Genomic DNA, 27,599 nt, shown 5'->3' with positions numbered 1-27,599 from the left:
TTTACTTACCTTTTCCCAGTGGTCCCCCGTATCATTTCGTCTCCTGTTTTTCTCCGTTATTTTCTCCTGCCGGCGGCCATTTTTTTTCTTTCCAATTTGCCCTTCTATGGGCACCAAAATGGCCGTCGCCGGCTTCAAAAGTCGCATCTACGCATTTCCGGAAGTGCATAGACGCGACTTCCGGTGTCGGCGGTGGCCATTTTTGGTGCCTATAGATGGGCGGAGCGACATCGGAAGTTGCGTCGACGCACTTCCGGACATGCGTACAAGCGACTTTCGAAGCCAGCAGCGGCCATTTTTGGTGCCCATAGAAGGGCAAAGCGACACCGGAAGTTACATCGACACAACTTCCGGTGTCACACGGCTGCCGGTCCCGGATTCTGCAGTCCGGGACTTGGAAGGTAAGTGCTTTGTAGTGGCACCCCAGCTATGGAATAGCCTCCCCCAAGAAGCCCACCAGGCACCAGCCCTACCTAGTTTTTAATGGCATTTCTTAGACAGATTGAGATCGTATGCATTTACCACCAAATACTCATTTTTTATTTTTTAAAAATGGAATGCTTTATTTGTTCATAGCTCATCACACTTTGGTCACTGTTACATTTTGACACAGTTCAATATCAGGATGCAGGGAAACGGGCGACGAGGGAAGAAATTATCGCAAACCATTGACATAATGAACGCCCCTTCGCAGTGCTGCAAAGGGCATTGACGCGTTCTGCCATGAAGCATTTTTGTTGGAAAAGTACAGTGAAGTGTCAACATTTCAAATGCAAAATCGTGGTTAGAAAAGTTCTTTAAATAAATAAATAAATAAATAAATAAACAATGGCCGACCTGACCTGATCCTTTACCTAAACCCTACATTGAAATAAGCCTGTTTTGGTGGCGCTGGCAAGAGGAAGGAACTGCCATGCCTGTAAAGGACCGTGAATGAGGAACCCACTCTAAAGCCATCTCTTTTAATATCTGGCCAAGCTACCAGTAGCTTCTTACATTTCTGCTGGGGGAAACGGCCACACACTGCAGGTCCTTGATATTTATTTGCACAGGAACCAGCAGCTCCAGAGAGAATGCAAGATAATGCTCAGAATCAAATGATTAGCTGCTGTGCCCTGTCCTGATCTATAGAGCTCCTGACGGGCATTGACCTCATTTATCCTCTGCTCTGCTCCTTTGCGGGTGTTCCTTAAAAAGGAAGCGGCGGAACAGAATAAGCAACGAAGAGCTATAAGGCACAAGATTGTCCTGAGCATGTCTACACTACCGCCTTAAAAGTTAATGGTCGTTCCTTCTCCAAAAGGCGAAATAAATATGCAAATAATATATATATATATTTCTAAATAAATAACAATATATAAGTTACTTGCCAGGGACAAAGCTGTCTCATTATCCCACTCTTCTCTGCTTCCCAACTCTTTCCAGCCTCCTTCAATAAATTAAGCTGACATACAATAAATAAGTTACTTAAATAGATAATAAAAATAGAAATAACCCCCCCCCCAAAAAAGCTGGCAAGAATAACAACAGGTTGAAAGTGCAAGCAATCTTAGTCTAACAAAACAAGGATTTCGCCTCGTTGGGTTTTCCTTACGTGCCTGCAGCGCATCATTTGCGCATGAGTGGGATGCAACTTTTCGGGAGTCCACAGTGTACTACAAGGTCACTCATTAGAGTCTGGGTGCCAAGCACCATCTGCTAAGCTCTCCTGCTCCGTTTCTCCCAAACCTCGGATTGTTCCAGTGTTGTAATTACACGGCAAGAAAACCCACTTGTCCAAGAAAGCTGCCAAGGAATCGGATGTCCCGGGTTATTTGAAGACGTAACTTGGGCTGATGATGCCAGGGTTGTGGCCCATCATGCTGAGGGGATCGGACGACTCAACGTTCAGTTCCTGTTCGTAGAAGTCGTAGTCCACGAACACAGGTTCGAGGGGGATCTTGTTGACTAAGGGCAAGAACTGGGAGAACGGAGGCAGCTGGTGACTCCGAGGCAGGTTCCCCATTGAGCTGAGACTGACAGGGATATTGTAGCTTTCGGAGTAGTAGAGATTGTAGCCGTCGCGGAGAACCTTCTCGTGGAAGTTGCATGCCTCCTCAGAATACGATAACTATTGGGGGTGGGGAGGGAAAGACATGAGGTTTTATGCATTCATATAATTGTGCGAAATCTAACATCCACCATAGCAGGGGGGGGGGGGAATGGCCATGCAGACGTTGCTGAACTACAACTCCCATCATCCCCACCTATGGATCAAGCTAGCTGGAGCTGATGGGAGTTGCTGTTCAGACACAGTTTTCACCACCTAATCACTATGGAGGAATAAAATTGGAAGGTAGCCAATCTTGCAACTGAAGCATCCTAGAAGATCCAGCCTTTGCTTAAATACCTCCAGCCAAGGATAGCCTGTGACTTTCTCCTGAGGCAGGTTGTTCCCCTGCTTAACAGGTTTTACTTTTTTTAGGAATTTAGGGATGGGGAATAACTGCACCACAGAAATTGGATTAAGTGTCAATTTCAAATGGTAGCTTGCGTTTTGAAAAGTCTGAAAATTGGATAGTGTTACCTTTAAAACATGAACGGAATCAAATTTCTATCCCCTTCCCTAACTGTTTACGAATGATGGAAGTTGCCTCATCCCTGCAGTTTCTGCCCACTGGATTCTTTCCAGACATCCAGAAAAAAGGATTGTCCCTGGTTATTTGCAGATGGAGAGATCAAGAGAGTTCAATCTTTCCTAGATGCATTGCAGCACACAAGCTAGCCACGCAATCTGCACCCAGCAGCCACAGGCTGATTCTACAGTGGCTGCATTCCAGCCCCAAACTGAGCTGACCATATGCCTTGCAGACCAGCGCTAGTCACTATGGCAGTATCTGCATGCTATCAAGAACAGATTTGAAGCAGGGCAGGGCAGGAATGGAATTCCACCACAACATGACCTTCCATCAAAAGGTTTTAGTTCCTCTCTTTGCCAAAGGGTCTATTTTAATTGGCCACACTGCATAGAATCATAGAGCGGCAGAGTTGGAATGGACCATGAGACTCATCTAGTCTAAACCCCTGCAATGTGGGGATCTTTTGCCCAACGTGGGGCTCCAACCGACGACCCTGAGTTTAGAGCAGGCATCCCCAAACTTCGGCCCTCCAGATGTTTTGGACTACAATTCCCATCTTCCCCAACCACTGGTCCTGTTAGATAGGGATCATGGGAGTTGTAGGCCAAAACATCTGGAGGGCCGCAATTTGGGGAGTCTCATGCTCTGCTGACCGAGCATAATCTCAGAATTTGATTCAAGAATTTAGTATATTTTATCATTTGTTTATTGACTTCAATAGTTAAGAGGTTTAAAGGCTGTCTCAAGGCAAATTTTTAAAAATGTAGTCTAAACACCACAATTGCGAAACACTGGCCTGCAACTGCTCCAATAGGAGAACAGCCTTTACCAAAGGTGTCATGGGCTTTGAAGACACTTGAACTCAGGACACAAGGGAGAAACATGCTAAGAGGAAGGCACGCTTGGCAAATCCACACCATGATCAACTCCTGCCTGGAAACCAATGTCCCCACTGTGGAAGGACGCGTGGATCCAGAATTGGCCTCCACAGTCACTTACGGACTCATTGTTAAAACCGTGTTTATGGAAGACAATCTTACTCGGCTATGAGTGATCGCCAAAGAAGAAGAAGAATCCTGATCATACAGGGAAACGTTTTGTGAAAGAGTCTCTAGAGCAGAATTATCCAACATGCAACCTCCTCTGAACTCACACTCTGAACTACCTCTTCCCCAAACACACGCAGGCATCTTAACTTACCGAGCCATAGAGGCGTCCATTGGGCTTCATACACAGAAATCTTGAGGTCTTCACAGCCTGCATGCGAATGATTCCTGACTTGACTGCTTTGATCTCCATCAAACCTGGGGGGGGGGGGGGGGAAACCACAGCAGAGAACAGGTGGTGAAGAATGAGAACCCAGGAGTCCTGGACCCAAGGCCTTTTATTCTACCCATTCAGCCTATTCCAATCCACCAGTAGCCCCAGCCTGCAATGTCTGCATGGGGACCAGATTCAAAGTCGAAGAACATTCATATAATTTCTTAAATCTCTGATCTGCTCTTTCTCCTATTCTTTCCCCTCTCAAATGAGCCCACGTGCAAAGGAGAACAGGAGGCCCCCTCCAAATATGGCCTGTTTATTGAGCATTTGTCCTGATTCATTTGCACAAAACAGTGTCAGATTCCATCTGGCCTTTATTAAGCATTTGCTTATAGGGTAGTTTTACAACAATGAGCATTCATCCTGATTCGCTTTTATGGGGTGTTCACATGTCTTCCCATTAATCATTAGTTCATCCCGTGCTTTTCAGTCTGTTTCCCCATCACTTTCCTAACTGCAAAAAGCCTGATCCTTCTTTTCAAGTGGATTTGTTGTGCCAGGACGAGAGAGCACTTTAATTGGGCGAACCTAAAATGGCAGTATGTGCTTGAGTCCTTCCCACAAAACAGTGACAGTCTGGAGGCATCTAAAGTCTTTGTAGCATTCATTTGTTGTGCAGAAGAGGGGATTTCAGAAGGCGCCGCTCATCTCAGTAGAGTGCCAAACTCTGCATCTGCTGAACTACCCTCTTCCATAAAAGTATTTTGGCCTCTTGCACCCCATTCAATCCCCAGAAATTGAGGAGTCCTGCCTAGCCAGCCCCTTATAGACCTCCAACTACATGAACTGGAGCAAGAGATGCTATCTATCTCTCTATCTTGCTCTATATATATCATCTGTCTGTCTGTCTGTCTGTCTGTCTGTCTGTCTGTCTGTCTGTCTAATCTATCATCTATCTGCCTCATGCCACTTGAAAGAACCTGAAGGATTTCCCCAAATACTTACTGTATATGTTCTGGTATCTGGAGCCGCGCACTGCGCCATCTGGCATGATCTCCAGGTGGAGTTGAGTCTGGTCATCCGCCGTGTACAGGTGGCGAAGCCGGACCTGCCCATCGAACTGTAAGAGGGGGCTGGAATTTGGTAGGGGGAAAGCAGGAGCCGTGGGGAGCAGCAAGGCAGCCCAGAAAATCAGGCCGACGAGAAGACGGTGCCAGCGGCTGCCCTGGAAGGTTACAGAAATGGCCAACATGGCTGAAGAAGGCCCAGCCCAAGACAAGAGAATCAGGGTGCCAAAGACAGGGGCAGAAAGAAACGGAGAGCAAGATTCTAGTCCTCAGCCTTTAGTGGTTGCCCTAATTCTTTCTTGAAAGACAGAGTCCTGGCTTCAACTTACTAGGACTTGCAACTCAGTCTCACCCAGGAAATGGTGTTGAGCCCAGGTGGTCCTGAGTCCAAAAGGGAATGCAGTCCTCTGAAAACTGTTCAATGGTTGCTGGGGTTTGGTTATTTTAGAAAGGAAGGAAGAAAAACCCAAACCACCTCGAAATAAGGGAAAGAGCCGAATAACTCTCTCTTTTCTTGCCTCAGCTGTCTCACTCCAGGTTTGCTCCTGTCCACAGGAACAGAGGTGTATATATACCACAGCAGAGGTAGATGCCCTTCCCCTTGGCTTTCACTCTGCCCACATCCTCTCCCCCCCCCCAATCCTGCCCGCTCCTGCTTCCCCACACTCTCTAGGTCTGCGTCTGAGTCACGGTATGCCTATCACCGCTCCCGCTGCCCCTAACGTGGGGTCACGAGGATGCCAAAGTCTAAATATTATCATTCCACAGCTGCTTTCATGCCACCGACAGGAAAGAGTGATGTAACTTTGGGGAATACAGGAGTTAGAAAAAGGCACGTTGTGCGGTGGGAAGGGGGAAAGAGATGGAAGCGAGTGCGAAAGCCTCAGCAACCTGACAACCGTCCAGCAACGCACCAGAGCCGGTCTGGCTGTGCATCTATTTGTCATTCTGAACATCCACACCTGAGCCCAGGACGTTCCCCACACACTGAGCTCCTGCGTGAACCTGATGTTGAAAGCGCAACAGCGGGGATCATTCGGTGTCAATTCTATTAATCATAGAAATCAAAGAATGGTAGAGTTGGAAGGGACCCTGAGGATCATCTAGTCCAACCCCTGCAATGCAGGAATATGCAGCTGTCCCATACAGGGATCGAACCTGGAACCTTGGTGTCATCGGCGCCATGCTCTAACCAGCTGAGCTATCCATCTATTGTTAAAGCCAACTAGCTAAGAGTGGGAAGGTACTTGTAAGGGGATCAGGCAGAGGAAAGGAGGAGCGTGGCATGGGAGAGAGAAGGAAAAAGTGTGTCGCAGGCCAACCATTGCACATCCCCCTCTTCCCCCACCTTTAATCCAAGCCTGCACCTAGTTTCAGAAGGTGGGAATTATAGCGTAATATGGACATTACCATATTGGTTCAAAATTGGGAAAGGAGTACGACAAGGTTGTATATTGTCTCCCTGCTTATTTAACATATGCAGAATTCATCATGCAAAAGGCTGGACTAGATGAATCCCAAGCCGGAATTAAGATTGCCGGAAGAAATATCAACAACCTCAGATATGCAGATGACACAACCTTGATGGCAGAAAGTGAGGAGGAATTAAAGAACCTTTTAATGAGGGTGAAAGAGGAGAGCACAAAATATGGTCTGAAGCTCAACATCAAAAAAACCAAGATCATGGCCACTGGTCCCATCACCTCCTGGCAAATAGAAGGGGGGAAAATGGAGGCAGTGAGAGATTTTACTTTCCTGGGCTCCTTGATCACTGCAGATGGTGACAGCAGTCACGAAATTAAAAGACACCTGCTTCTTGGGAGAAAAGCAATGACAAACGTAGACAGCATCTTAAAAAGCAGAGACATCACCTTGCCTACAAAGGTCCGTATAGTTAAAGCTATGTTTTTCCCAGTAGTGATGTATGGAAGTGAGAGCTGGACCATGGCTGAAGAATTGATGCTTTTGAATTAGGTTGCTGGAGGAGCCTCTTGAGAGTCCCATGGACTGCAAGAAGATCAAACCTATCCATTCTTAAGGAAATCAGCCCTGAGTGCTCACTGGAAGGACAGATCCTGAAGCTGAGGCTCCAATACTTTGGCCACCTCATGAGAAGAGAAGAATCCTTGGAAAAGACCCTGATGTTGGGAAAGATTGAGGGCACTAGGAGAAGGGGACGACAGAGGATGAGATGGTTGGACAGTGTTCTCGAAGCTACAAACATGAGTTTGACCAAACTGCGGGAGGCAGTGCAAGTCAGGAGTGCCTGGCGTGCTATGGTCCATGGGGTCACGAAGAGTCAGACACGACTAAACGACTAACCAACAACAACATGGACATTACCACATGCCACCAAAAACAACAAAATCTAGCCTCATTCGGCGTCAGGTAGGCCCCATCTTAAAGAGGCTTCAGAGGCATACCTAGGCTCATTTGCACCCGTGGCAAGGAGCTGTATCAGTGCTCCCCATCCACTGGCTGCCCGAAACAGTGGAGGAGGAACCGAGGGGGTGCGCAGATGGGTGGGTGGGCTCCTAGCCACTCCGAGCCAGAGTGAAGAGGCACAATTTTGCACACACACACACACCCTGGGCCTGGGCCCTTGGCGGAGGCCAGCCTAGCCAACCCCTGGGTATGTCCTTGAAAAGGCTTTCCTCTCGTGGGAGAGTGCCACTTCGCAGACAGTGCCTTCCGTTTGCCATTTATACAAATACCAAAAATAAATCTTTGAACTTAAATAAATCATTAACTTGAAACAGTTTTTACAACCCTCCCATTAAGTTGCCGCTTTTCATGTCCTGTTGACTTTAGAACATCCATAAATACTGTATATATTTGCATGTAACATTTCCTTGTATTCAAATCACAGATTCACATGTGTCATCTTGCCTTTACATTAACCCTGTCATGTGTTATTGGCCTATTGGATGTCTAGAGCTGGGGTCAAGGCCATATCACCTGCACACCTTGATTTCTTTAGTGGAAAGGGATGCCTGAAGGACTGTGGTATAAATGTTAGCAGTAATATAACTGTATTTGATGTCGCTGCAACCCACCCTGGGATCTTATGGGGAAAGGTAGGTGAGATATCTTATGAGCAACACAAGGACCTGATGGATTGTAAGAAGGAAGAGGGATTTGGGGAGGCGGCGATTTCTGTCGCAAGCAGCACTGTTTCCATTCTGCTACAGTTTGGCTTCTGCTAAAACCTATGTAACTTGTCTCACTATCCGAAATTAACGCAATAACAACAAAGCCGAAAAAATAACGTGATGGTTTATGAAACATTGAAGACCAAAAAAATTATAATGGTGATTACTGTTCAGCTTCGCTTGCATGGCTTCTGTTCCCGACCTCAGACACACAGGCGAATTTCTGTTCCGGTTTCTGACAGAATTCTCTGACATGTCCAGAAACGTCAGGCCTGCCCTACTGTTAGGTACAGCAAGCGGCAGAAGTTGGGGCAGTCTCCCTGGCTGTTGCTGTCCAATTCCCTACCCCAGTCCTGTTGGGAGACACAGCTCTGTGTGCCATCACCGGTGCTGAAGCCAGTAAGATTCAGCTGCCAGCCTGGATAAGGTCTGTAGAGGAAATGGGAACAGAGCTATCATGCCCTTTGCCTCAGGCTGGGGCTGGTCCTGTTTGGCCAGGAAAGGTCCCCCCCCCTTTCTATCACCCGTTCACGGTGATTCGTGCTCATGATGCTCTCAGGGCAGTCACATGTGATTCTGCTTTTAATACGGTTTGTGCCTGCAAACATCTTGGGTTGGCCACGCTGCTTCGTTCCCAGTCACTGCGAGTCCCGTAACTTCCCATTGAAACCTGGCATCTCTTCATAGCGTAAGTGGTTTGTTTTTGCCCCGGTTTTGTTGGGCTATAGCTCCTCCGGACAGCGACAACATATCCGTGTTCAGGAAGCACCGCAGAACAAACGGAAGATCAGATTCACCACCAAGGCACTATTATTGCATCATGCATATGTTGAAGGAATGCAGCTGCAATAAAATGCCGGTCTGGAGTGGGCTGTCGATTTCCCCTACTAAGAAAGAAAAAAAAGCAGAGGAAGCTAGACTTTGGAGGAAGCTGGCCACCTGTGAAATTGTACCTAAGCATTGAGATCAGCAATAGGGACATGCTATTTTCCTGATGCTCTGGTGAGCTTTCATAAAGCAGCCCCCACACACCCGGATGAGGTGTGCCTGCTTCTTCTGACTATGACACACACACACACACACACACACACACACACACACACACCACACACTTTTCCTGTTTGGCCTGATGTTGTAATTTGGGGATTTCTTCTTGGAGGAGGGGGTTGTTGGGTTGGGGTTGAAGGTTGACCTACTCAGCCACTTCCGCAGCTCACAAACATTTTTCAGCTGAAGGCCATAAAATATTTGCGTTTGGGGCAAAGATGATAGGAGTCAGGACTCCTGTATGGAAACCTGATGGCTCTTTTCTGCCCTTGACTTGTTTCATTCGATTTTCCCACCTTCCCGCCATGCATTTCCAAAGTAGTGGGGATTTGTGGGTTAAGCAATGTTACATAGTGGTTAGAGCGCTGGGCTAGGACCAGTGCCTTTTTTTTCTGGGGGTACGCAGGGGTACGCATACCCCTAAACATTTTGTGAATCTAAGTTTGGCCTCATTGAGGGGCAGTATTTCAATATGAGTAGGAAAATAAGAGGACCCCTAAACATTTTTTTTTCGGAGGGAAACACTGACTAGGACTTGGGTGATTTGGGTTCAAATCTCTACTCAGCCACAAAGGATGTGCTCTATGACTAACCTTCCCCACAAGGTTGTTGTGATGAATCATAGAACTGTAGAGGGGGAAAGGACCATGAGGGTCATCTAGTCCAACCCCCTGCAATGCAGGAATCTTTTGCCCAATGTGGGTCTCAAACCCATGACTCTGAGACCAAGAGTCTCATGCTCTACTGACTGAGCTATCCCTCAGGTCATAAGAAGAGCCTGCTGGATATTAGTATATTAGGAGAAATCAGCACTAAGATGGCTTTAAAAACAAGTTGCAAAGCTGTGCAGAGATGTGGAGAACCAGACTTAAGACTGGGGGAAATTAGAAACTGAACTGACAGATTCACCCATCTCCCTACTCCATTCTGAGTAAACATATACAGGTCTGCTGTGTCATGGAATTCAGGGCTAGGTCTTGGCCAACTCAGAAGCAAAGACTCAATTCCCAGCTGTAAAATGGGAACAACTTTAACCTCATGTAAAAGCCAGAACACCTGTTCTCCATGAGGAACAGAAGCCTACAGAAGCCTTTTCCAGCCTGCTGCCTACACCCAAATGCTTTGGACTACAACACCCATCATCCATGGCCATGGATGAGCTGTGGCTGATGGGAGTTGTAGTCCATAACACACCTGGAGGGCCTATTGTGGGGAATGCTGACCTATAGGATAAAGAAGTTCAGAACAAGAGTCACAGACAGCCTCCCCCATGTGCAAGGGCTGCCACGTTTCCAAAAATTCCAGGTGTGGGTCCTCAGAGGCGCTTAATGGAAAATCAACTATTTATTCTCCGCACAACAAACATAAATATCTGTCCAACTGAGTCTGTGCCTATTTTTAGTGTCTTTTAATCACGAGCATCGGAAATGTACAGAACACGCCAAATAAAGAGAGGTTATTCTTAGTTCAGAGGTATTGCTCTACTTACAGCGAGCACCTTCCAAAAATATAGAAATTCCTTGGGTTGGAGGAGATTTCCTGGTGAATTCATTTGAGTTATATGAAGGCCAAATGTAATGGAAACTGAATTACAAGTCCCAGGACTGAATTTATAAGCATATTTCACTTATAAATGAAGAAGCGTTGCTCAAAGGTGTGAAATGAAAAGAGCAGAACGTGGGGGGGAATTATCTATGGGGCATAAGAAAAGCTCTGCTGGATCAGGCCCGTGGCCCATCTAGTCCAGCATCCTGTTCTCTCATGGGACAGCCAGATGCCTAATTTCTCGATTTTTATTCTTCGTTGGACATCATTACCAGACCAAAAAACAGCAACACACAAATCCAAGAGTCGGGACACAGTTCCACTGAATGCTCCACGTTTTGGAGATTTTGGGAACAGTCCTATGTGCAAGAAGCTGGCATAAAGCAAGCTGGAATAAAGGAAGCTTTAATAAAGTCACACCAGATCCAAATCCTTCCTGTCTAAGCCTGGCAGAGTGAAGACAACAAGCATACTTCTCCACCATCCTGTTTTAAGTGGGAGATCCCGGAATTACAGAAGCCTTGCCACCTTCTGATTGGATCCCAGAACATCCCGTTTTGGGGTCCAGCGCTCTGACATGAGCCAGCTGGTTCCTGCAAGAGCTTGGGATGAACACCCCAATTTTGATCAGCAGGATATTGGGGGGGTATGTTAAAATAATGCTGTATTTCTGTTTTCCCCAGCTCATGTGACCAAGCTGAACAGGCCAACCAGAATTGCAGCTCTGTTTGGTGAATAGGTTCTCCTAACATCAAACTACAGTTCCCAGGATGCTTTGTGGTGAAGCCACGACTGTTTGAAGTGGTACAATACCCAAGGAAAAAGTCAGCTCGGAACTTTGAACCCACAAGAATTCTGAATAAATTCTGAAGTCCCCTGAGAATGAGTTGGGCAAATGGAAGCCTCTTTTGCAAAGGAAAAAAACTAGGGGGGGGATGGAGGACAAATTTCTGCTCATTTCTAATATCAGACAATACAGTCCTCTATTATTAAGTAGTGTCCATTCCCATGGGCAAGATTCTTTTACAGTGCTTACTCAGAAGTAGGTGCCATACAGACGAAGTCCCCTACAACCTCTAATTAACTTTCCTAAATTCCATTATCAAGGTTTAAATTTAATTATATCACCCTCCAGCTTCTGCCTTTAATTGCTCCCTATTCAGTGCCGTTGGGGAATTACTGATACATTTCCCTTTAATTAGATGGTTCTTCTTTCCCATGTGGGAATGCATGTGTGTTAATTACTATTTCAGTCACATTCTTTTCTCTCTCTTTCTTTCTTTAAAAAAAAAACCTGCTATTTTGGAAAGGAAAAATTAACACAAACATAAATTACCGCACAATCCTAACTCTGACTACTTGCAATGTGACTGCTTACTCCCAGGAAAACGGGGGTAAGATCATAGATGCCAAGTTTTCCCTTTTCTCACGAGGAAGCCTATTCAGCATAAGGGAATTTCCCTTAAAAAAAGGGATAACTTGGCAGCTATGGGTAAGATTGCAGCCTGAATAACAGGAAAGCTGTAGCCAATGGCACTTCTCTGTTGATTATTTCTGATGGATTTGCAGGGAGAGTTAGATGCATAGCTGCCAAGTTTTCCCTTTTATCACGAGGAAGCCTATTCAGCATAAGGGAATTTCCCTTAAAAAAAGGGATAACTTGGCAGCTATGGTTAGATGGCGTTATGTCAAGCCAGTGCATTTTCCAGTCACTTTCCTTATTGCAAAATGGCTGATCTTTGGGGGAAAGTGAGTTCAATGCACAACGGCTCTAAATAAAATATACAGTGGTACCTCTACTTACGAATTTAATGCGTTCCAAACACACATTCGTAAGTCGAAGCAACCCTATCTAAAAATTCGTAAGTAGAAAAAATCCTATCTAAACCGCATCCAAGTTGGCGGACGGAGCTCCATTCGTAAGTAGAAACATTCGTAAGTAGAGTTATTTGTAAGTAGAGGTACCACTGTAATTGTGGAACCTGAATTTGCGGGTCTGTGATGGAACTCTGCCTCAAAATAGCAGCAGCCTGGAAGCGCCCCAGGAGGACAATGCAGAAAACACTGGCGTACAATAAGATAAGATGGCAACAACGTTATCGAGGGTCCTGCGGTGCCCCTCGTGTGATGCTAATCATGCCAGTAGTTAAACCTCATGTTTCAAACAATCTCTGTTCTCACGAAGGAATAGCTTCCCCTCTACGTCCTCACTTCCTGCCTACAAAGAAGAAATAAGGAATGTATCCCCAGAGCCATCTTTCCCATTGGATTTACTGGCGCGGTGCACCAGGGCGCCGGCCTTTCAGGGGCGCCCCAGCGAGTGGGGGAGCTGTGCGGCTTTGCCAGCGGCCTCCCCTTTCCCTCCTGCACACCCGCCAGCTGCGCCCCATCAACCATATGGCTGGTGGGCCTGCAGCTTGCTTCCCAAGCCTCCATGGGAGGAGAGCGATCCCCGCAGAGGCTTAGGAAAAGGTCGAAAACTCTGGGAAATGGGGGGGGGGGAGGTGGAGCGCCGGAGAGGGCTTTGCACCACAGCGCCGGATATGCTTAAGACGGCCCTGTGTATCCCAGTTCCAACTTTTGCTTCCGACATCCTAGAAGTCGCCTTATACTCTAGCTCCATATTGTCTGCACTGATTGGGAGTGATGCTCCGTTTTTTCAAGTTGGGCTCTCTCCCAGTCCTACCTGGAGATGCCCGCGATTGAACCAGGGACAGGTGCTCTACCACTTTGCCCTGGTTTGTTAAAAAGCTCACCGGTGGCCATCTCCTTTAGTGTTGAATGTGCCACAATCCAAGCGCCGAAACCTGGTGCGGCCCCCTATCACTTGCTCATGGTGTTCTCCCCCTGGAGAGGGCCAAGAAGCCTCTCTCACTGCTTCCCCTGAGATTATGGGGTCAAACTCCCCACTCGCCACTTTAACTTGACACGCAGAATTCCTAATTCCACCCAAAAGTATGGGAAATTGTCTTCCTCTTCCTGAACGCCATGAGAAACCCACGCCACTTAGCATATGCAAGTCAGGAATGCCTGAGAGACTTTGGCCTAAGCCAGATGTGGAGCCTAAGCCAGATGTGGAGCAGTCAGGCTTGGAAGCTCTCTAAATGGGGACCTTTGCAAGGGGGGGCTAAAAGCTGGGGAGGGGAACTGCATAGCTGCCAAGTTTTCCTTTTTCTCGCGAGGAAGCCTATTCAGCATAAGGGAAAATCCCTTTAAAAAAGGGATAACTTGGCAGCTATGGAACTGTGATCCTCTCCTGAAAACTGGTGGGAGTGAAAGTCAGTTTCCAAGCCTGGTTGCTGGGATGTGGAGAATGAAAGCCTCTTTGTGTGCAGATATGTGCAATTAGCTGTATAGCACAGTCTCTAGAAAGTTAAATATCAGCTAGCATCTTCACCGATAACTGCTTCCTGTTCAGCATAGCTGTGGAATTACTTATACATTTCCACTAATTAGTCAGTTCCCTTTCCCCACTCGGGGGGGGGGGGTTTGAATTACTGTTTCCCTTGCATTCTTTTCTTTATTGTGAAATGGTGCTATTTCAGAACGAATTAAGGCGAGGAAACCCATAAAAAAGAGGGCAGTGCAGAAAAAAACGTCAGAGGGGAATGAGCTGAAAATGACGTCACCGTCTTCTTATAAGGTAAGCGGTTGGTGGAAAGTCATTTTCAGGCTATGGTGTGAGCTGCCTGAGTAGAACGTGGGGCTTAAGGGTGCAATCTTGTACCCTCTTACCTGGGAGTAAACCCCATTGAATTAAGTGGAACTTAGCTCAGGTTCTTCTTAACCGCCGGACCATAGGTCTTCAACCAACGGGTCGGGACCCACAGGCCACCATGTTGTTCCTCAGCTAGGGCTCACCACGCCAAAAGAGGACAATATGCCGTGCCTGGGCTAGGACACGCATACCCTCCGGCATTTCTCCGGTGAAAATAGGGACGTCCCATTCCATAATGATAATTTTACTATTTATACCCCACACATCTTACTGGGTTGCCCCAGCCACTCTGAGCAGCTTCCAACCTCCGAAAAACTTCGTCTTGCGAAGTGCGGCCATAGAAAACTTCATCTTGCAAAGCGCCGAAAACATCTCAAAACGCTTTTGTCTTGCGCGTTTTTCGTTGCGCAAGGCATTCGTCTTGCGAGGTACCACTGTATATAAAAACATAATAAAACATTAAACATTAAAAAAACCTTCCCTATACAGGATTGCCTTCAGATGGCTCAGAAGTCATTCAACTCCATGGCTCAGGAGTTATTCAACTCCATGCTGACCAACATTTCTCCAGTGAAAACAGGGACATCCTAAGGAAAAGCGGGACATTCCGGGATCAAATCAGATTTGGCTTCTCTAAATCAGGGATGTCCCTGGAAAATTGGGACACTTGGAGGGTGTTATGTACTGAGCTGAATCCTAGAACAATAGGATTCAGAATCAGCGGGAGCTACCCAATCCAACTCCAGGTGGAAGTGAATCCGCAACCTGATTGGCCTGCTGGAGCAGCCAATCAGGCGGCTGGCAGAAGTGAATCTGCTACCTGATTGGCCTGTAGGAGCAGCCAATCAGGCTGCAGGCAGAAGTCAATCCACAATATAATTGGCCCACAGGTGTAGCCCTGAAGTAGCCAATCACGCAAGGCCCATTGTGTAAATAATGTATATAAGCAGATGGTTTTGGGAAAAGAGCCATTCGTCTTCTCTTCTCCTCCTTGATGACTATGAGCTGAATAAAGAGCATGAAATTCACTCTTGACTCCGAGTATATTTCACTGGCGACGAAGGTGGGATCCTGCTGAGCTGACCGCCACCACGCACTGCACCGCAGCACCGCCACCTGCTGCACCACTGCATCGCACCGTGCATCCAGGCTTCAGCTCCAGGACCCAAGGAACCCAGAATGGCAACCGACAGCAGCTTCTCGCCATTCAAACCAGCATCAGGAGACTGGGAAGGGTACGCCGCCCGTTTCAACTTCCTCCTGCAAGCGAAAGAAGTCACCAACGATGCCATGAAGAGGGCGACATTCTTCAGCGTCTGTGGAGAGGAGACGTTTGAAATCGCCCGGGCTCTCCTTGCACCTAGAGATGTCGCTACCGTCTCTTACAAAACAATAATGGAACGGCTGAAGGAGCACTTCTCACCACAGCCCTCGGTGGTAGCTTGCCGAAATGCCTTCTACGCAAAGCGGCAAGCCCCGGGGGAAACCATAACTGGGTTTGTGACCTCCCTCCGCCAAGCCGCCCGGTTATGCAACTTCTCAGAATTGGAGAACATGCTTCGTGACCGCCTCGTCGGTGGCCTGAGGGACGAGATGTTGCAACGACGCCTCTACACCAAAAAAGACCTCACGTTCCAGATTGCTCTGGAGGAAGCCCTGGCAACCGAAGCCGCCGAGAGGTCAACGCAAGAGGCACGACCGGCCCCGCCATCCCAACCGAGGGTCTACCACGAAGACCTCACCGACGAATCCGAATCTGACAGGGAGGAAGTACACCGAGTACAGCGGCACACTCAAGCAGCACACACACCACAGCAGCCTCGACGAGAAGGAGGGAACTGTGCAAGCTGCGGGGAGAACCACGAGAGGAGGACCTGTCGTTTCCGCAACGCAGAGTGCAGGCAGTGCAGAAAATTGGGACACATCGCCCGGGTGTGTCGGGCTCGACTCACCCGTCGACAAGCATCAGATGACCGACCCAGGAGCCCCAGGTCACACGGCACCATGCACCAAGGCAACTCGACGGAGATCACGGACTACCAGGTATTCCAGTTGCCCCATCCCAGCACAGAGAAAATTTATATAGAGGTACAGATAGAGGGAGCCCCATGCCGCATGGAGCTGGACACGGGTTCAACTCTATCCATAATCTCGGCCCGAACATTAAGGGAACTGTGCCCTAATGGGGGTCCCAAACTAAGGCCGGCCCCATTCACCCTCCGGGACTTCCAGAAACGTAAGGTCCCTACAATGGGGGTGGGGACCTTCAGGGTGCAATATCGAGGGCGAAAGCAACAATTGGACTTGCTGGTAGTTAAGGGCCCCTACGTTAGCTTACTGGGACTGGCATGGTTTGGACCTCTGGGGCTAGCCGTTACCGGGGTGAACCGCACTAGCTTACAAGTGGACGTGGACGCCATATGCAAAGAGTTTCCAGGGGTTTTCGATGGGGCATTGGGACGATATACAGGACCCCCCATTGCCCTACAGCTAGACCCCGCTGTACGACCCATCAGGCACAAGGCCCGCCGGGTCCCGTTTGCCCTGAAACCCCGCATAGACGAGGAATTGGACCGGCTCGTGGAGCAAGGAGTGCTGGAGCCGGTGCCCAACGCCCCCTGGGAAACTCCAATTGTCACACCCGTCAAGCCTAACGGTTCGGTCCGCATCTGTGCAGACTACAAATGCACCATAAACAAGGCTCTCACGGCCCATGCATACCCAGTGCCAGTGGTCAGCCATGTCCTCGCCACCCTGGCTGGGTCAAAAATCTTTGGCAAACTGGACTTGGCCCAAGCGTATCAACAGTTGCCTGTGGACGAAGCCACAGCAGAGGCTCAGACGATTGTGACGCACAGAGGGGCATTCAGAGTAAAGCGGCTGCAATTTGGCGTTAGCGTGGCACCAGGCATATTCCAGAATCTAATGGACTCTCTCCTTAAAGGGATTCCTGGTGTCACCCCCTTCTTCGATGATGTACTGATCGCCGGGCCCACACCAGAGGAATTTGAGGACCGCCTCCGCTCCGTCCTGCACCGTTTCCAGACGGCGGGCCTCAAGGTGAAGCGGGAAAAGTGTTTACTGGGAGTGCCGCAGGTGGACTTTCTGGGATTTAAGGTGGACGCAGAAGGGGTCCATCCAACCGGTGACAAGGTACGGGCCATTTGTGAGGCCCCAGCGCCCAAGAGCAAGCCCGAACTTCAGTCATTCTTGGGACTATTGAACTTTTACCATGCCTTCCTTCCCCATAAGGCAGCGGTAGCGGAGCCCCTACACAGACTCCTAGATAAAAGGGCCCCTTGGGTGTGGGGCCAGCGACAAAGGGCCGCATTCCAGGCAGTCAAGGACTTGCTCGTCTCGAACTCGGTCTTGGCACACTTCGACGAGAGGCTGCCAGTGGTGCTGGCATGCGACGCCTCTCCCTATGGCATCGGCGCTGTCCTGGGACACCAACTCCCGGATGGAAGAGAGGTGCCGGTGGCATACTTCTCCCAGACGCTTGCTGCAGCCGAACGAAACTACTCACAGATTGACAAGGAGGGTCTGGCAATCGTGAAGGGCGTAAAAAAAATCCATGATTTCTTGTACGGGCGGCCCTTTACCATAGTGACTGACCACAAGCCGTTGCTTGGCCTGTTTGCCCCTGAGAAGCAGACCCCCCAAGTGTTGTCTCCACGTGTCCTCAGGTGGTCAATTTTCCTTGCCGGCTACCAGTATGCACTAATCCACCGCCCTGGGAAGGCGATGGGCCACGCAGACGCCCTCAGCAGGCTACCACTACCAGAAACAGGCCCCGACCCAGCGCCTGCGCAAGAGGTTATGACCCTGGAGCTGCTTCCCGACCGACCCATTCAGGCACAAGAAGTTGCGCACCATTCCACAAAAGATAGGGTCATCTCCCGGGTCCTGGACTGGGTGTGGCGAGGATGGCCCAGCAGCAGCCCCGGGCCAGAATTCGCTGGCTACACAAACCGCAAACATGAACTGTCGGCCCACAAGGGGTGCCTGTTATGGGGAAGCAGGGTTGTTGTTCCCCAGCCCCTCCGCAAAAGGGTCCTCACAGCCCTACACGAGACACACCCAGGGGTAGTGAGGATGAAGGCCCTTGCCAGGAGTTATGTGTGGTGGCCGGGGATTGACAGAGAGATAGAGGCCTGGGTCCAACACTGCCAGACCTGCCAAGAATCCCGCCCGGATCCCCCAAGGGCCCCAGCCCAGCCCTGGGAGTCCGCCCGACATCCATGGTCACGCTTGCACGTGGACTTCGCTGGCCCCTTCCAGGGAAAAACATTCTTCATAGTGGTGGATTCCTACACCAAATGGCTGGAGGTCGCACTGGTACCATCCACTTCTACGGCGGCAGCCATCCGGGTACTACGTAAGCTGTTTGCGACCCACGGGCTCCCTGACACCCTCGTCTCGGACAATGGAACCGCATTCACGTCAGAGGAGTTCCAGACCTTCACAGCGCAGAACGCCATCCGCCACATCCGCTCAGCACCATTCCACCCTGCCACCAATGGCCAAGCGGAGCGCATGGTGCGGACCACCAAGGACAGCCTCCGCCGCATGACACAAGGGGACTGGGAATACCGCCTTGCCGCATTTCTTCTAGCACAGCACAGCACCCCAAGCACAACGACGGGCCGGAGCCCAGCTGAATTACTAATGGGCCGGCGCCTTGCAACTAGACTGGACCGACTTCACCCCGACAGAGCTCAGGATGAGGTAGTGGTGGGGAAAGGCAGGAACCCCCGGACATTTGTGGCCCAGGACCCAGTGTATGCAAAGAATTTTGGGGCAGGCCCAGCATGGGTACCCGCCACAGTCACCAAGGTGACCGGTCCCGTGTCGTACGAGGTACTAACGGAAGGGGGGCAATGTTGGCGCCGCCACTGCGACCAGATACGGCGACGATTCCCAGGAGGAACCCGGGAGGAGAGCGGGACAGAGGGGTCCCAAGGGGACAGCAGGGCAGTGAGGCCTGTAGAGCGAGAGGGGTGGGCAGAGGAAGCAGAAGCAGTAGGCACAGAGGGGCGCCCCGAGGCTGGAAGGACACCGGAACCAGAGCTACAACCTAGTGGTTCAGTGGCGCCAGACCAGACAGCCCCGGCACAGCCAGCAGCCTCGGAACACGAGCCAGAACCAGAACCCCTGACCAAGGAACACCCCAGGCCACAACGCACACGGAGGCGGCCAGCAGACCTTGGGGACTACGAATGCAACTTCCCGGGCAGGACTGGAACTTAGAGGGGAGGGGTGTTATGTACTGAGCTGAATCCTAGAACAATAGGATTCAGAATCAGCGGGAGCTACCCAATCCAACTCCAGGTGGAAGTGAATCCACAACCTGATTGGCCTGCTGGAGCAGCCAATCAGGCGGCTGGCAGAAGTGAATCTGCTACCTGAGTGGCCTGTAGGAGCAGCCAATCAGGCTGCAGGCAAAAGTCAATCCACAATATAATTGGCCCACAGGTGTAGCCCTGAAGTAGCCAATCACGCAAGGCCCATTGTGTAAATAATGTATATAAGCAGATGGTTTTGGGAAAAGAGCCATTCGTCTTCTCTTCTCCTCCTTGATGACTATGAGCTGAATAAAGAGCATGAAATTCACTCTTGACTCCGAGTATATTTCAGAGGGTCTGAGACATGTTCTTCTGATGAGAGACTCATTTTCTCAATTCCTATGTGTGGCACAAGGTTTCAGGAGAAAGGCATGAGTCTTTTCCCCTAAGAGATGTATTTCTGACCATCCATATGCCTCGCTTTCCTACAGGTACAAGGGATCTCTCTATGGAGCAGGGGGCATGCTGTTCATTTTCCAGTCTGTTCCTTTTCCAGTTTGCTGGGGACTTGCATGCAGAAATGTCAGCTGTGGCGGGGAAGCTTGGTTGCCATCATGGCAGACCAACGGGGGGCCCAGGAAGTTAGGCAGGAGTCCGATGGCTGCAGGAGGTGTGGGTGCTTGTAGGGAACAGGGGTGCCATACCATCCTCACCCCTCTCCCTGCAACTTGAAACAGGGGTGGGTTGGGCAGGGAATTCCTTGATGGGCAGAGAGGGCAACCTGTGTTGTCAGTTAGGAGTCCAAGGTGGGTCTTGGTCCTGGATCTGCTGAAGATCACTGCATTAGATCACACTTCCTTTGGCTCACAAGGTGTTTCTGTTTTATTCACTGAAGGTAGAGAAATGGGTTGATCTCGCCTTCATGGCATCCTGATGACTTCAGCCGGTTGGGGGGCTCACGTCAAAGACTGTGGTATGTTTCCACTCAGGACAGTATCCAAACACTGCAATGGCATTTAACCATCTCCGAATTATAAACTTACCAGCCAGGCCAGGAAGACTGGCATTCTTGTGACACAGTCTGCCTTGCCCTAACGCTTAAGCTATGTGAATATGCCACCTCTTCTAGGAAATGTCTGGTCCCATTTGGGAAATTTATGGCTCAGGAGAACATCGAGGAATGGTGTCTGGGAGCATTCCTTCAGCTCTGCTCTGAGACAGGAGCTGTCTGGATCTCAGAATACTAGGTTTCTACCTGTAGGGTTCCTTGATCACTGCAGATGGTGACAGCAGTCACGAAATTAAAAGACGCCTGCTTCTTGGGAGAAAAGCAATGACAAACCTAGACAACATCTCAAAAAGCAGAGACATCACCTTGCCGACAAAGGTCCGTATAGTTAAAGCTATGGTTTTCCCAGTAGTGATGTATGGAAGAGAGAGCTGGACCATAAAGAAGGCTGATCGCCGAAGAATTGATGCTTTTGAATTATGGTGCTGGGGGAGACTCTTGAGAGTCCCATGGACTGCAAGAAGATCAAACCTATCCATTCTTAAGGAAATCAGCCCTGAGTGCTCCCTGGAAGGACAGATCGTGAAGCTGAGGCTCCAATACTTTGGCCACCTCATGAGAAGAGAAGAATCCTTGGGAAAGACCCTGATGTTGGGAAAGATTGAGGGCACTAGGAGAAGGGGACGACAGAGGACAAGATGGTTGGACAGTGTTCTCGAAGCTACGAACATGAGTTTGACCAAACTGCGGGAGGCAGTGCAAGACAGGAGTGCCTGGCATGCTATGGTCCATGGGGTCACGAAGAGTCGGACACGACTAAACGACTAATCAACAACAACAACCTGTAGGGTGTCCTGCTCCTTTTTTAAAAAAATGCAGGGGGCGTTCTAAATAGCCTCTTCCACACTTGTAATGTGATCAAGACTAATCTTGTAGGACTGTTGCATCAGCTGCTGTCACAACACACATCCACGCACCCCATACATAACAGCAGCACCAGGAGGGCAGGTGGGAGTGGCGGCAGAGTGATTTTGTGGATGGCACCAAACTGGGAGGGGTAGCTAATGCTGCAGAAGGCAAATAGGAGAACTGGACCAAAACTAACAAAGTGAATTTCAAACGGGACAAATGTCAGGTTCTACACTCCTGTATCAGTCTCTGAAGCCTCAGACTTTACCCCCCAAGGCGAGCTCCCTCAACCAGCTGCACAAATATAAGATGGGAGACACCTGGCTTGCCTGAAGTGCATGTGAAAAGGATCTAGGGGTCTTAGTAGACCACAGGCTGAACATGAGACAACAGTGTGATGCAGCAGTGAAAAACAGCTAATGCTATTCTAGGCTGCATCAACAGAAGTCTAGTGTCCAGATCAAGGGATGTCATAGTACCTTATGACTCTCATCTGCTTTGATCAGACCACAACTGGAATACTGTGTCCAGTTCTGGGAGCCACAATTTAAGAAGGATATCGACAAGTTGGAACATGTGCAGAGGAGGACGACCAAGGTGGTCAAGGGTCTGGAAACTAAGCCCTATGAGGAACAGTTGAAGGAGCAGTGTGTGTTTATATTGGGAAAGAGGGGGCTGAGAGGAGATAGGATAGCCATTCTTCAAATATCCAAAGGGCTGTCACATGGAGGAGGGAACAAGCTTGTTTTTTTCCTGCTCCAGAGTGTAGGACCCAAACCAATGGATTCAAGTTACAATAAAGGCAATTACAGATACACATCAGGAAGAACTTTGTGATGGTAAGAGCTGTTTGACAGTGGAATGGTCTCCCTTGGGACGAGGTGGCACCTATAATGGTCCCCGGTTCTGCAATATATTCCACAATAAGCCTATTCCTTCCAGCAGCACCTTAAAGACCAACTAAGTTTTTATTTTGGTATGAGCTTTCGTGTGCATGCACACTTCTTCAGATACCCTTCCTGAAGAAGTGTGCATGCACACAAAAGCTCATACCAAAATAAAAACTTAGTTGGTCTTTAAGGTGCTACTGAAGGATTTTTTTATTTTGAATTAAGCCTGTTAATCTTTTAGGGCTCATCCAGACTTGTGCCTGTTCCCATGCCTAGAAAGCCCAGGTCCAAGTGGGGTTTTTTTGTTTTTTGTTTTGCCCTTGACCAGCTGCTTTCCCTTAGAAAGCCTGCTCTTTAGAGATAAATAGGAGCAAACATCAATCCGGAGAAAACCTGATTGATGTTTGTTCCGATTCAGCACTGCAATTCCCTCTGGGGGAAAGCAGTGGGGCAAGGGCAAGTCTGGATGGATGGACTGACAGACACATGGCTCCATTTAATTTCACTTATAAGCAATGTCAGGCATGGCAAAGGAGCAGGGGGGCTATTAGGTTTGGGGAGAGGAGCGCTAAGCCTGGATTCCTGGGTTCATCTTTCCCCATTCTCTTCCATTGGCTGCACACAATGGATTTAAAGCACATGCTTTTCCCCAAAGAATCCTGGGAAATGTGTTTTGCTCCCAACAGAGCTGCAATTCCAAGCACCCTTAACAAACTACAGTTTCCAGGAAGAAACACCACAGGCAGAATAATTGCTGCACACAGGAAGAACAAGGATATAGTTTGAGTTCCTCACTTGTAGTTTTATAAATCATTTAATGTGTCAACACGAACAGAAGTTATTAATACTGCAGTTGTTGCATAAGGTATTATTATTATGAGCAGGATGTAATGGAAATTAATAAGATTTTGGAACACAGAAATAAAGCAAATAATCAAGCCATCAATTCTAGCACGTTGGGGGGGCACCTTATCTAAATTATATAATTCAGTATTTGAACTATTGGTATTAATAATAGTATTATAAATTGATATTGTTAGAATGAGGCTGTTATTGGATTGTAATTGAAAACTAATAAAAATTGTTATAAAAAAGCAAAACAAAAAACTACAGTTTCCAAGATTCTGTCACATGCTTGAAATGTGCGGTATGTACACATTCTTCTTTCCCGAGTGACAAGGTGCACCTCTCCACCATAATCCCTCCTCTGCCTCTTTACTAATTCCTTCCTTTCCCATGGAATAATCTCCTTCTGTTGCTTCAGCCTCTAGGCCCGGTGCTTGCATGAGGGAGGAAACGCCATCCCTACGCCATCCAACAGCATCACACCCACCCAGCCAGCCAGCTGCTAAATATTTATGCCTAGAAGCCTGTAAGGGGTGAGCGGCCGTGAGACATCCACGCTACGTTGCTACACACAAAACACGTCCCAAAGCACTTACGGTAAACGGATGCTGAAACCCTCAGGCCTCCTGACGCAGGGACTTCTGGGGAACACGTTCTCCAAACAGAAGCCGTGTGTGAACCTGAGACATAAACAGAACCAGATGGCATTGGACAGGCAAGGAACATTTGCTGCCGTTGGAAGTTAAAAGGGAAATCTGTCGATTTCAGATTCTCATTTTTCCCACTTTTACGTAAGTTCCGTTCTCCCCATTTTCGCAAAAGTTTGCGCCTTATTTTGAGGCTAGTCATCATAAAAATCCAGCACCGGCTTGGTGTGAATTTATCCTAATATACCAAACTTTGTACACGCTTTCCCCAAATACACACATTTTGCAAGGCAATTGCCCCTAAGGTAACACATCTGTGTATTGTATTTTAACTCATGTATGCCTCTTTAGACAAACTTTACCCAGCATTCTTGCATACATTGCCTCAATATCAGGGTGAGGCCTTAAGGCAACAGTAGCAAACCATTGACTCTCCAGCTGTTGCTCAGTTGTATCTCACATCAACAGGTGGCAAGTCTCGGGCCCTCAGGATATTAAGAATAATGAACAGAGTGCTTCTGAGCATGTGCTAAGCGGCCCTTCCATAAATGTAATAACACTTATTTCTACTTGGATTTAAGATGTGTGTGCATAGCTTCCAAAAGAGACTATCTCTCCCTTGTACTTTTGTCTCTGAGTATACGTCATTCTTAGTTTGTCTATCGTTTTTTTGGCTTCAGTGCCTTCCAGGTGTCCATTTCCCCTCGCTGTAAAAGTGTGGCCACCGTGATACAGCAAATTCTTTGCCGGTGAGATCTTTGGGAGTGGGGGGGGGGTTAGAAAGAGAATGTTCCTGGAGGCAGGATTGAACCCTCCAGGAAATGCCAGCGAGATGTACTGTAAGCCAAAGAGCGATTGCATCAGGAAGCCGAATTAAACGCAAAGCAAAAGATGCCCCCTTGGCAATGATATTTGCTTTGGCCTCGTGCCTCTGTCTAACAAACAAAGTCCCTGTGAATCTTCAAGCTGAGGACCGTTTCCAGCTTGGACCAGTTTGGCGGTGGTGAGCTCATGATAGGAACTCAGGGCAGAATAACCAGCCAGTTTCTCATATTGCCCAACCTCATAGAGAAGTCCCCAAGCCCACGGATCCCAGAACAGAGGCTAGATTTTCACAGCAATGACCTCCCTTGCTCAGCTCGCAGCCAACTAGGATGCTGTGGGACAACACGGCCAACGCAAATATTTGCCTAGCTAGGATGCTTGGTTTGACAGAACTTTGGAGTTTTGTACAGTGAAAACTAGGAAGAGAAACCATCAGCAATAGTGAGCGATGGGGACCACGTAGGGGCCAGAAAAATGGCATCCCCCTCTCCCCTCAGAGTCCTCCTTCGGGAGACAGGAGTCAAGCCCGTGCTACAGCAAGCCACACAGGCCGTGCCACGGATATCTGGTGCAGCACAGCACCCATTCTGTTGGCAAATGTTCCCATGAGGCAGCTGGGGTTCTGGGAGCCGCCATTTTTATTTCCCAGCATCCCCCCCCCAAAAAAGTAGCATTGCTCTGGAACACTGACAGCTTTCCCGATGGCCTGTTTTATGAAGGCCTTGTCCAAGTCTGTTTGCAGGGGGATTCGATTTGCTCGGCTTTTCACGCCACTTTGTTTTTAAGGAGGTGTTATGTGACGTGTCAGAGGAGTTCCCTTATCATGAAGGGTCAACGTTGGCAAAGACAAACTATAATGGTGCTATAACAGTTCAACCTCCATTTGCTGGTGTGTGAACAGGTATAGGCAACCCTGGCTCTCCAGATGTTTTGGAACTACGACTCCCATGATCCCTAGCTAACAGGGCCTATGCCTGGTCTGGAAGCAACCCAGAAGGAAGATGCAGAAAAAAATGGAGTGCCATAAGATGGCAATGATGTTGGACAATGACTCCACCTGCACTCTTCCTTTAAAACAGTAACATACCGCTTTAAACAGTCATGGCTCCCCCCAAGGAATTCTGGGTACTGTAGTTTGAGAGTTGTTCGGAGCCCCTTATTCCCCTCACAGATCTACAAATCTCTGAGTGGTTTAACAGTTAAATCCTGTTCCGGGAAACTCTGGCAAATAAATGGAAGTCTGGAAATGCCTGCAACACAGGGGTGTGGGTGTGTGGGTGTGTGAGAGAGAGAGAGAACCACTGTTTTAATTTCTCACAATACCCCTGAACCCAGGTGGCGCTGTGGGGACCCAGGTGGCACTGTGGGTTAAACCACAGAGCTAGGGCTTGCTGATCAGAAGGTCGGCGGTTCGAATCCCTGCAATGGGGTGAGCTCCCATGGCTCGGTCCCAGCTCCTGCCCACCTAGCAGTTCGAAAGCACAGCAAAGTGCAAGTAGATAAATAGGGACCGCTCCGGCGGGAAGGTAAACAGCGTTTCCGTGCGCTGCTCTGGTTCGCCAGAAGCAGCTTTGTCATGCTGGCCACATGACCCAGAAGCTATCTGCGGACAAACGCCGGCTCCCTTGGCCTATAGAGCGAGATGAGTGCCGCAACCCCAGAGTCGGACACGACTGGACCTGATGGCATAACTAAGCCGTTTCTGGTGAAACCAGAGCAGCACACGGGAATGCCATAATAGCTGCTATGCAAACAAATACGGATTAAATCAGGATGAGAATGCTAATTGTTGGATAATCTCCCCCAAAACAAATCGGAATGGATGCTCGTCGCCTAATCTCCATGTAAGCTTCGGGCAAGCTAATCAAGATGAATGTCCCACTAAGTGGATTCACAGGAAGGGCTCCTAGGCCATCGTGGGATGGGGCCTAATCCCCAACCTCCTTTCAGCTCACCAACCCCTCCTGCAAAGCACCTGGTCGCTCCATTTCTTCCACCCCCTGAAATCTATCATATAAAAAAACACCCAAAAAACAAACTGAAGCTGACATTCGAGCAGAAGCGTTTATTTGGCCAATATGCATCTGCTTCCTTCCTCCTGGCAAACAGTTTCATAATCCAGCCCTCGACCTTAAACAAACAGGAAGACAGGCTTGCCTGGACAAGTTTTAGTGTGAATTAGAGAGGATGCAATGATGGATCAAAAGACAGCAGGTGTGGATCACCTGGGCTTTTTTTTTTTTACTGTGCTCATAACAAATAAAGGTGTGGGTGGTGTAGGTTTGAGTTGGTCTGAAAATACTCACCACCATCCCTTAGCCTGTGTTTGCAGAGTACGGCTCATAAAAGCTAGCCTCTCTCAGAAAGGGATGGAGGAATCTGTGGTCCTCTCGATGTCGTCATTCCACGATGCCCATCAACCTGACCACTGACCACGCCAGGGGTGGGGGTTTGATGGGAGACAATTGCCTGCTTTTCCACTCTTCCCACATTCTGCTGCCTGAGGCGGGCGGGCGGGCCTTCCCCTTTGCCCAACAGTAGGGCCAAGGGCTGTGACCCAGTTTGTTGTTTAACCACTTGGGTTAATTTTAAAGATGCCAATTCCCTCACCTCTGGCCTTGCGGCCTCTTGCCCGTGTCGGAAGATCCCGGTGGCTGTCCTTAAAACGGGGTCATGAGAAACTTGCTTGCATTGGCATGAGGCGCACAAACTAAAATCCTGGGGACTTGTTAATCAATGGATAGCCTGCAGGCCATTTTAACTGGCTCAAAGGCTAAT

The 27,599-nt window shown here is 48.8% G+C and overlaps 1 protein-coding gene across 1 annotated transcript; it reads right to left on the bottom strand.

The window, feature by feature from the left end:
* Positions 1 to 560: 560 nt before the first annotated feature.
* Positions 561 to 5,467, bottom strand: FGF21 (fibroblast growth factor 21). Its single transcript, XM_035136216.2, has 3 exons — positions 4,887 to 5,467; positions 3,819 to 3,922; positions 561 to 2,110 (listed from the first exon to the last, which is right to left on the bottom strand). Exons 1-3 carry the CDS (start codon positions 5,131 to 5,133, stop codon positions 1,811 to 1,813), a joined length of 651 nt encoding a protein of 216 aa, XP_034992107.2. The 5' UTR covers positions 5,134 to 5,467; the 3' UTR covers positions 561 to 1,810.
* Between the last annotated feature and the right edge of the window lie 22,132 nt (positions 5,468 to 27,599).

The sequence above is a fragment of the Zootoca vivipara genome, chromosome 13 (genome assembly GCF_963506605.1).
Source record: "Zootoca vivipara chromosome 13, rZooViv1.1, whole genome shotgun sequence".
Taxonomy (NCBI): domain Eukaryota; kingdom Metazoa; phylum Chordata; class Lepidosauria; order Squamata; family Lacertidae; genus Zootoca; species Zootoca vivipara.
This window is presented reverse-complemented; position numbering and strand designations above follow the sequence as displayed.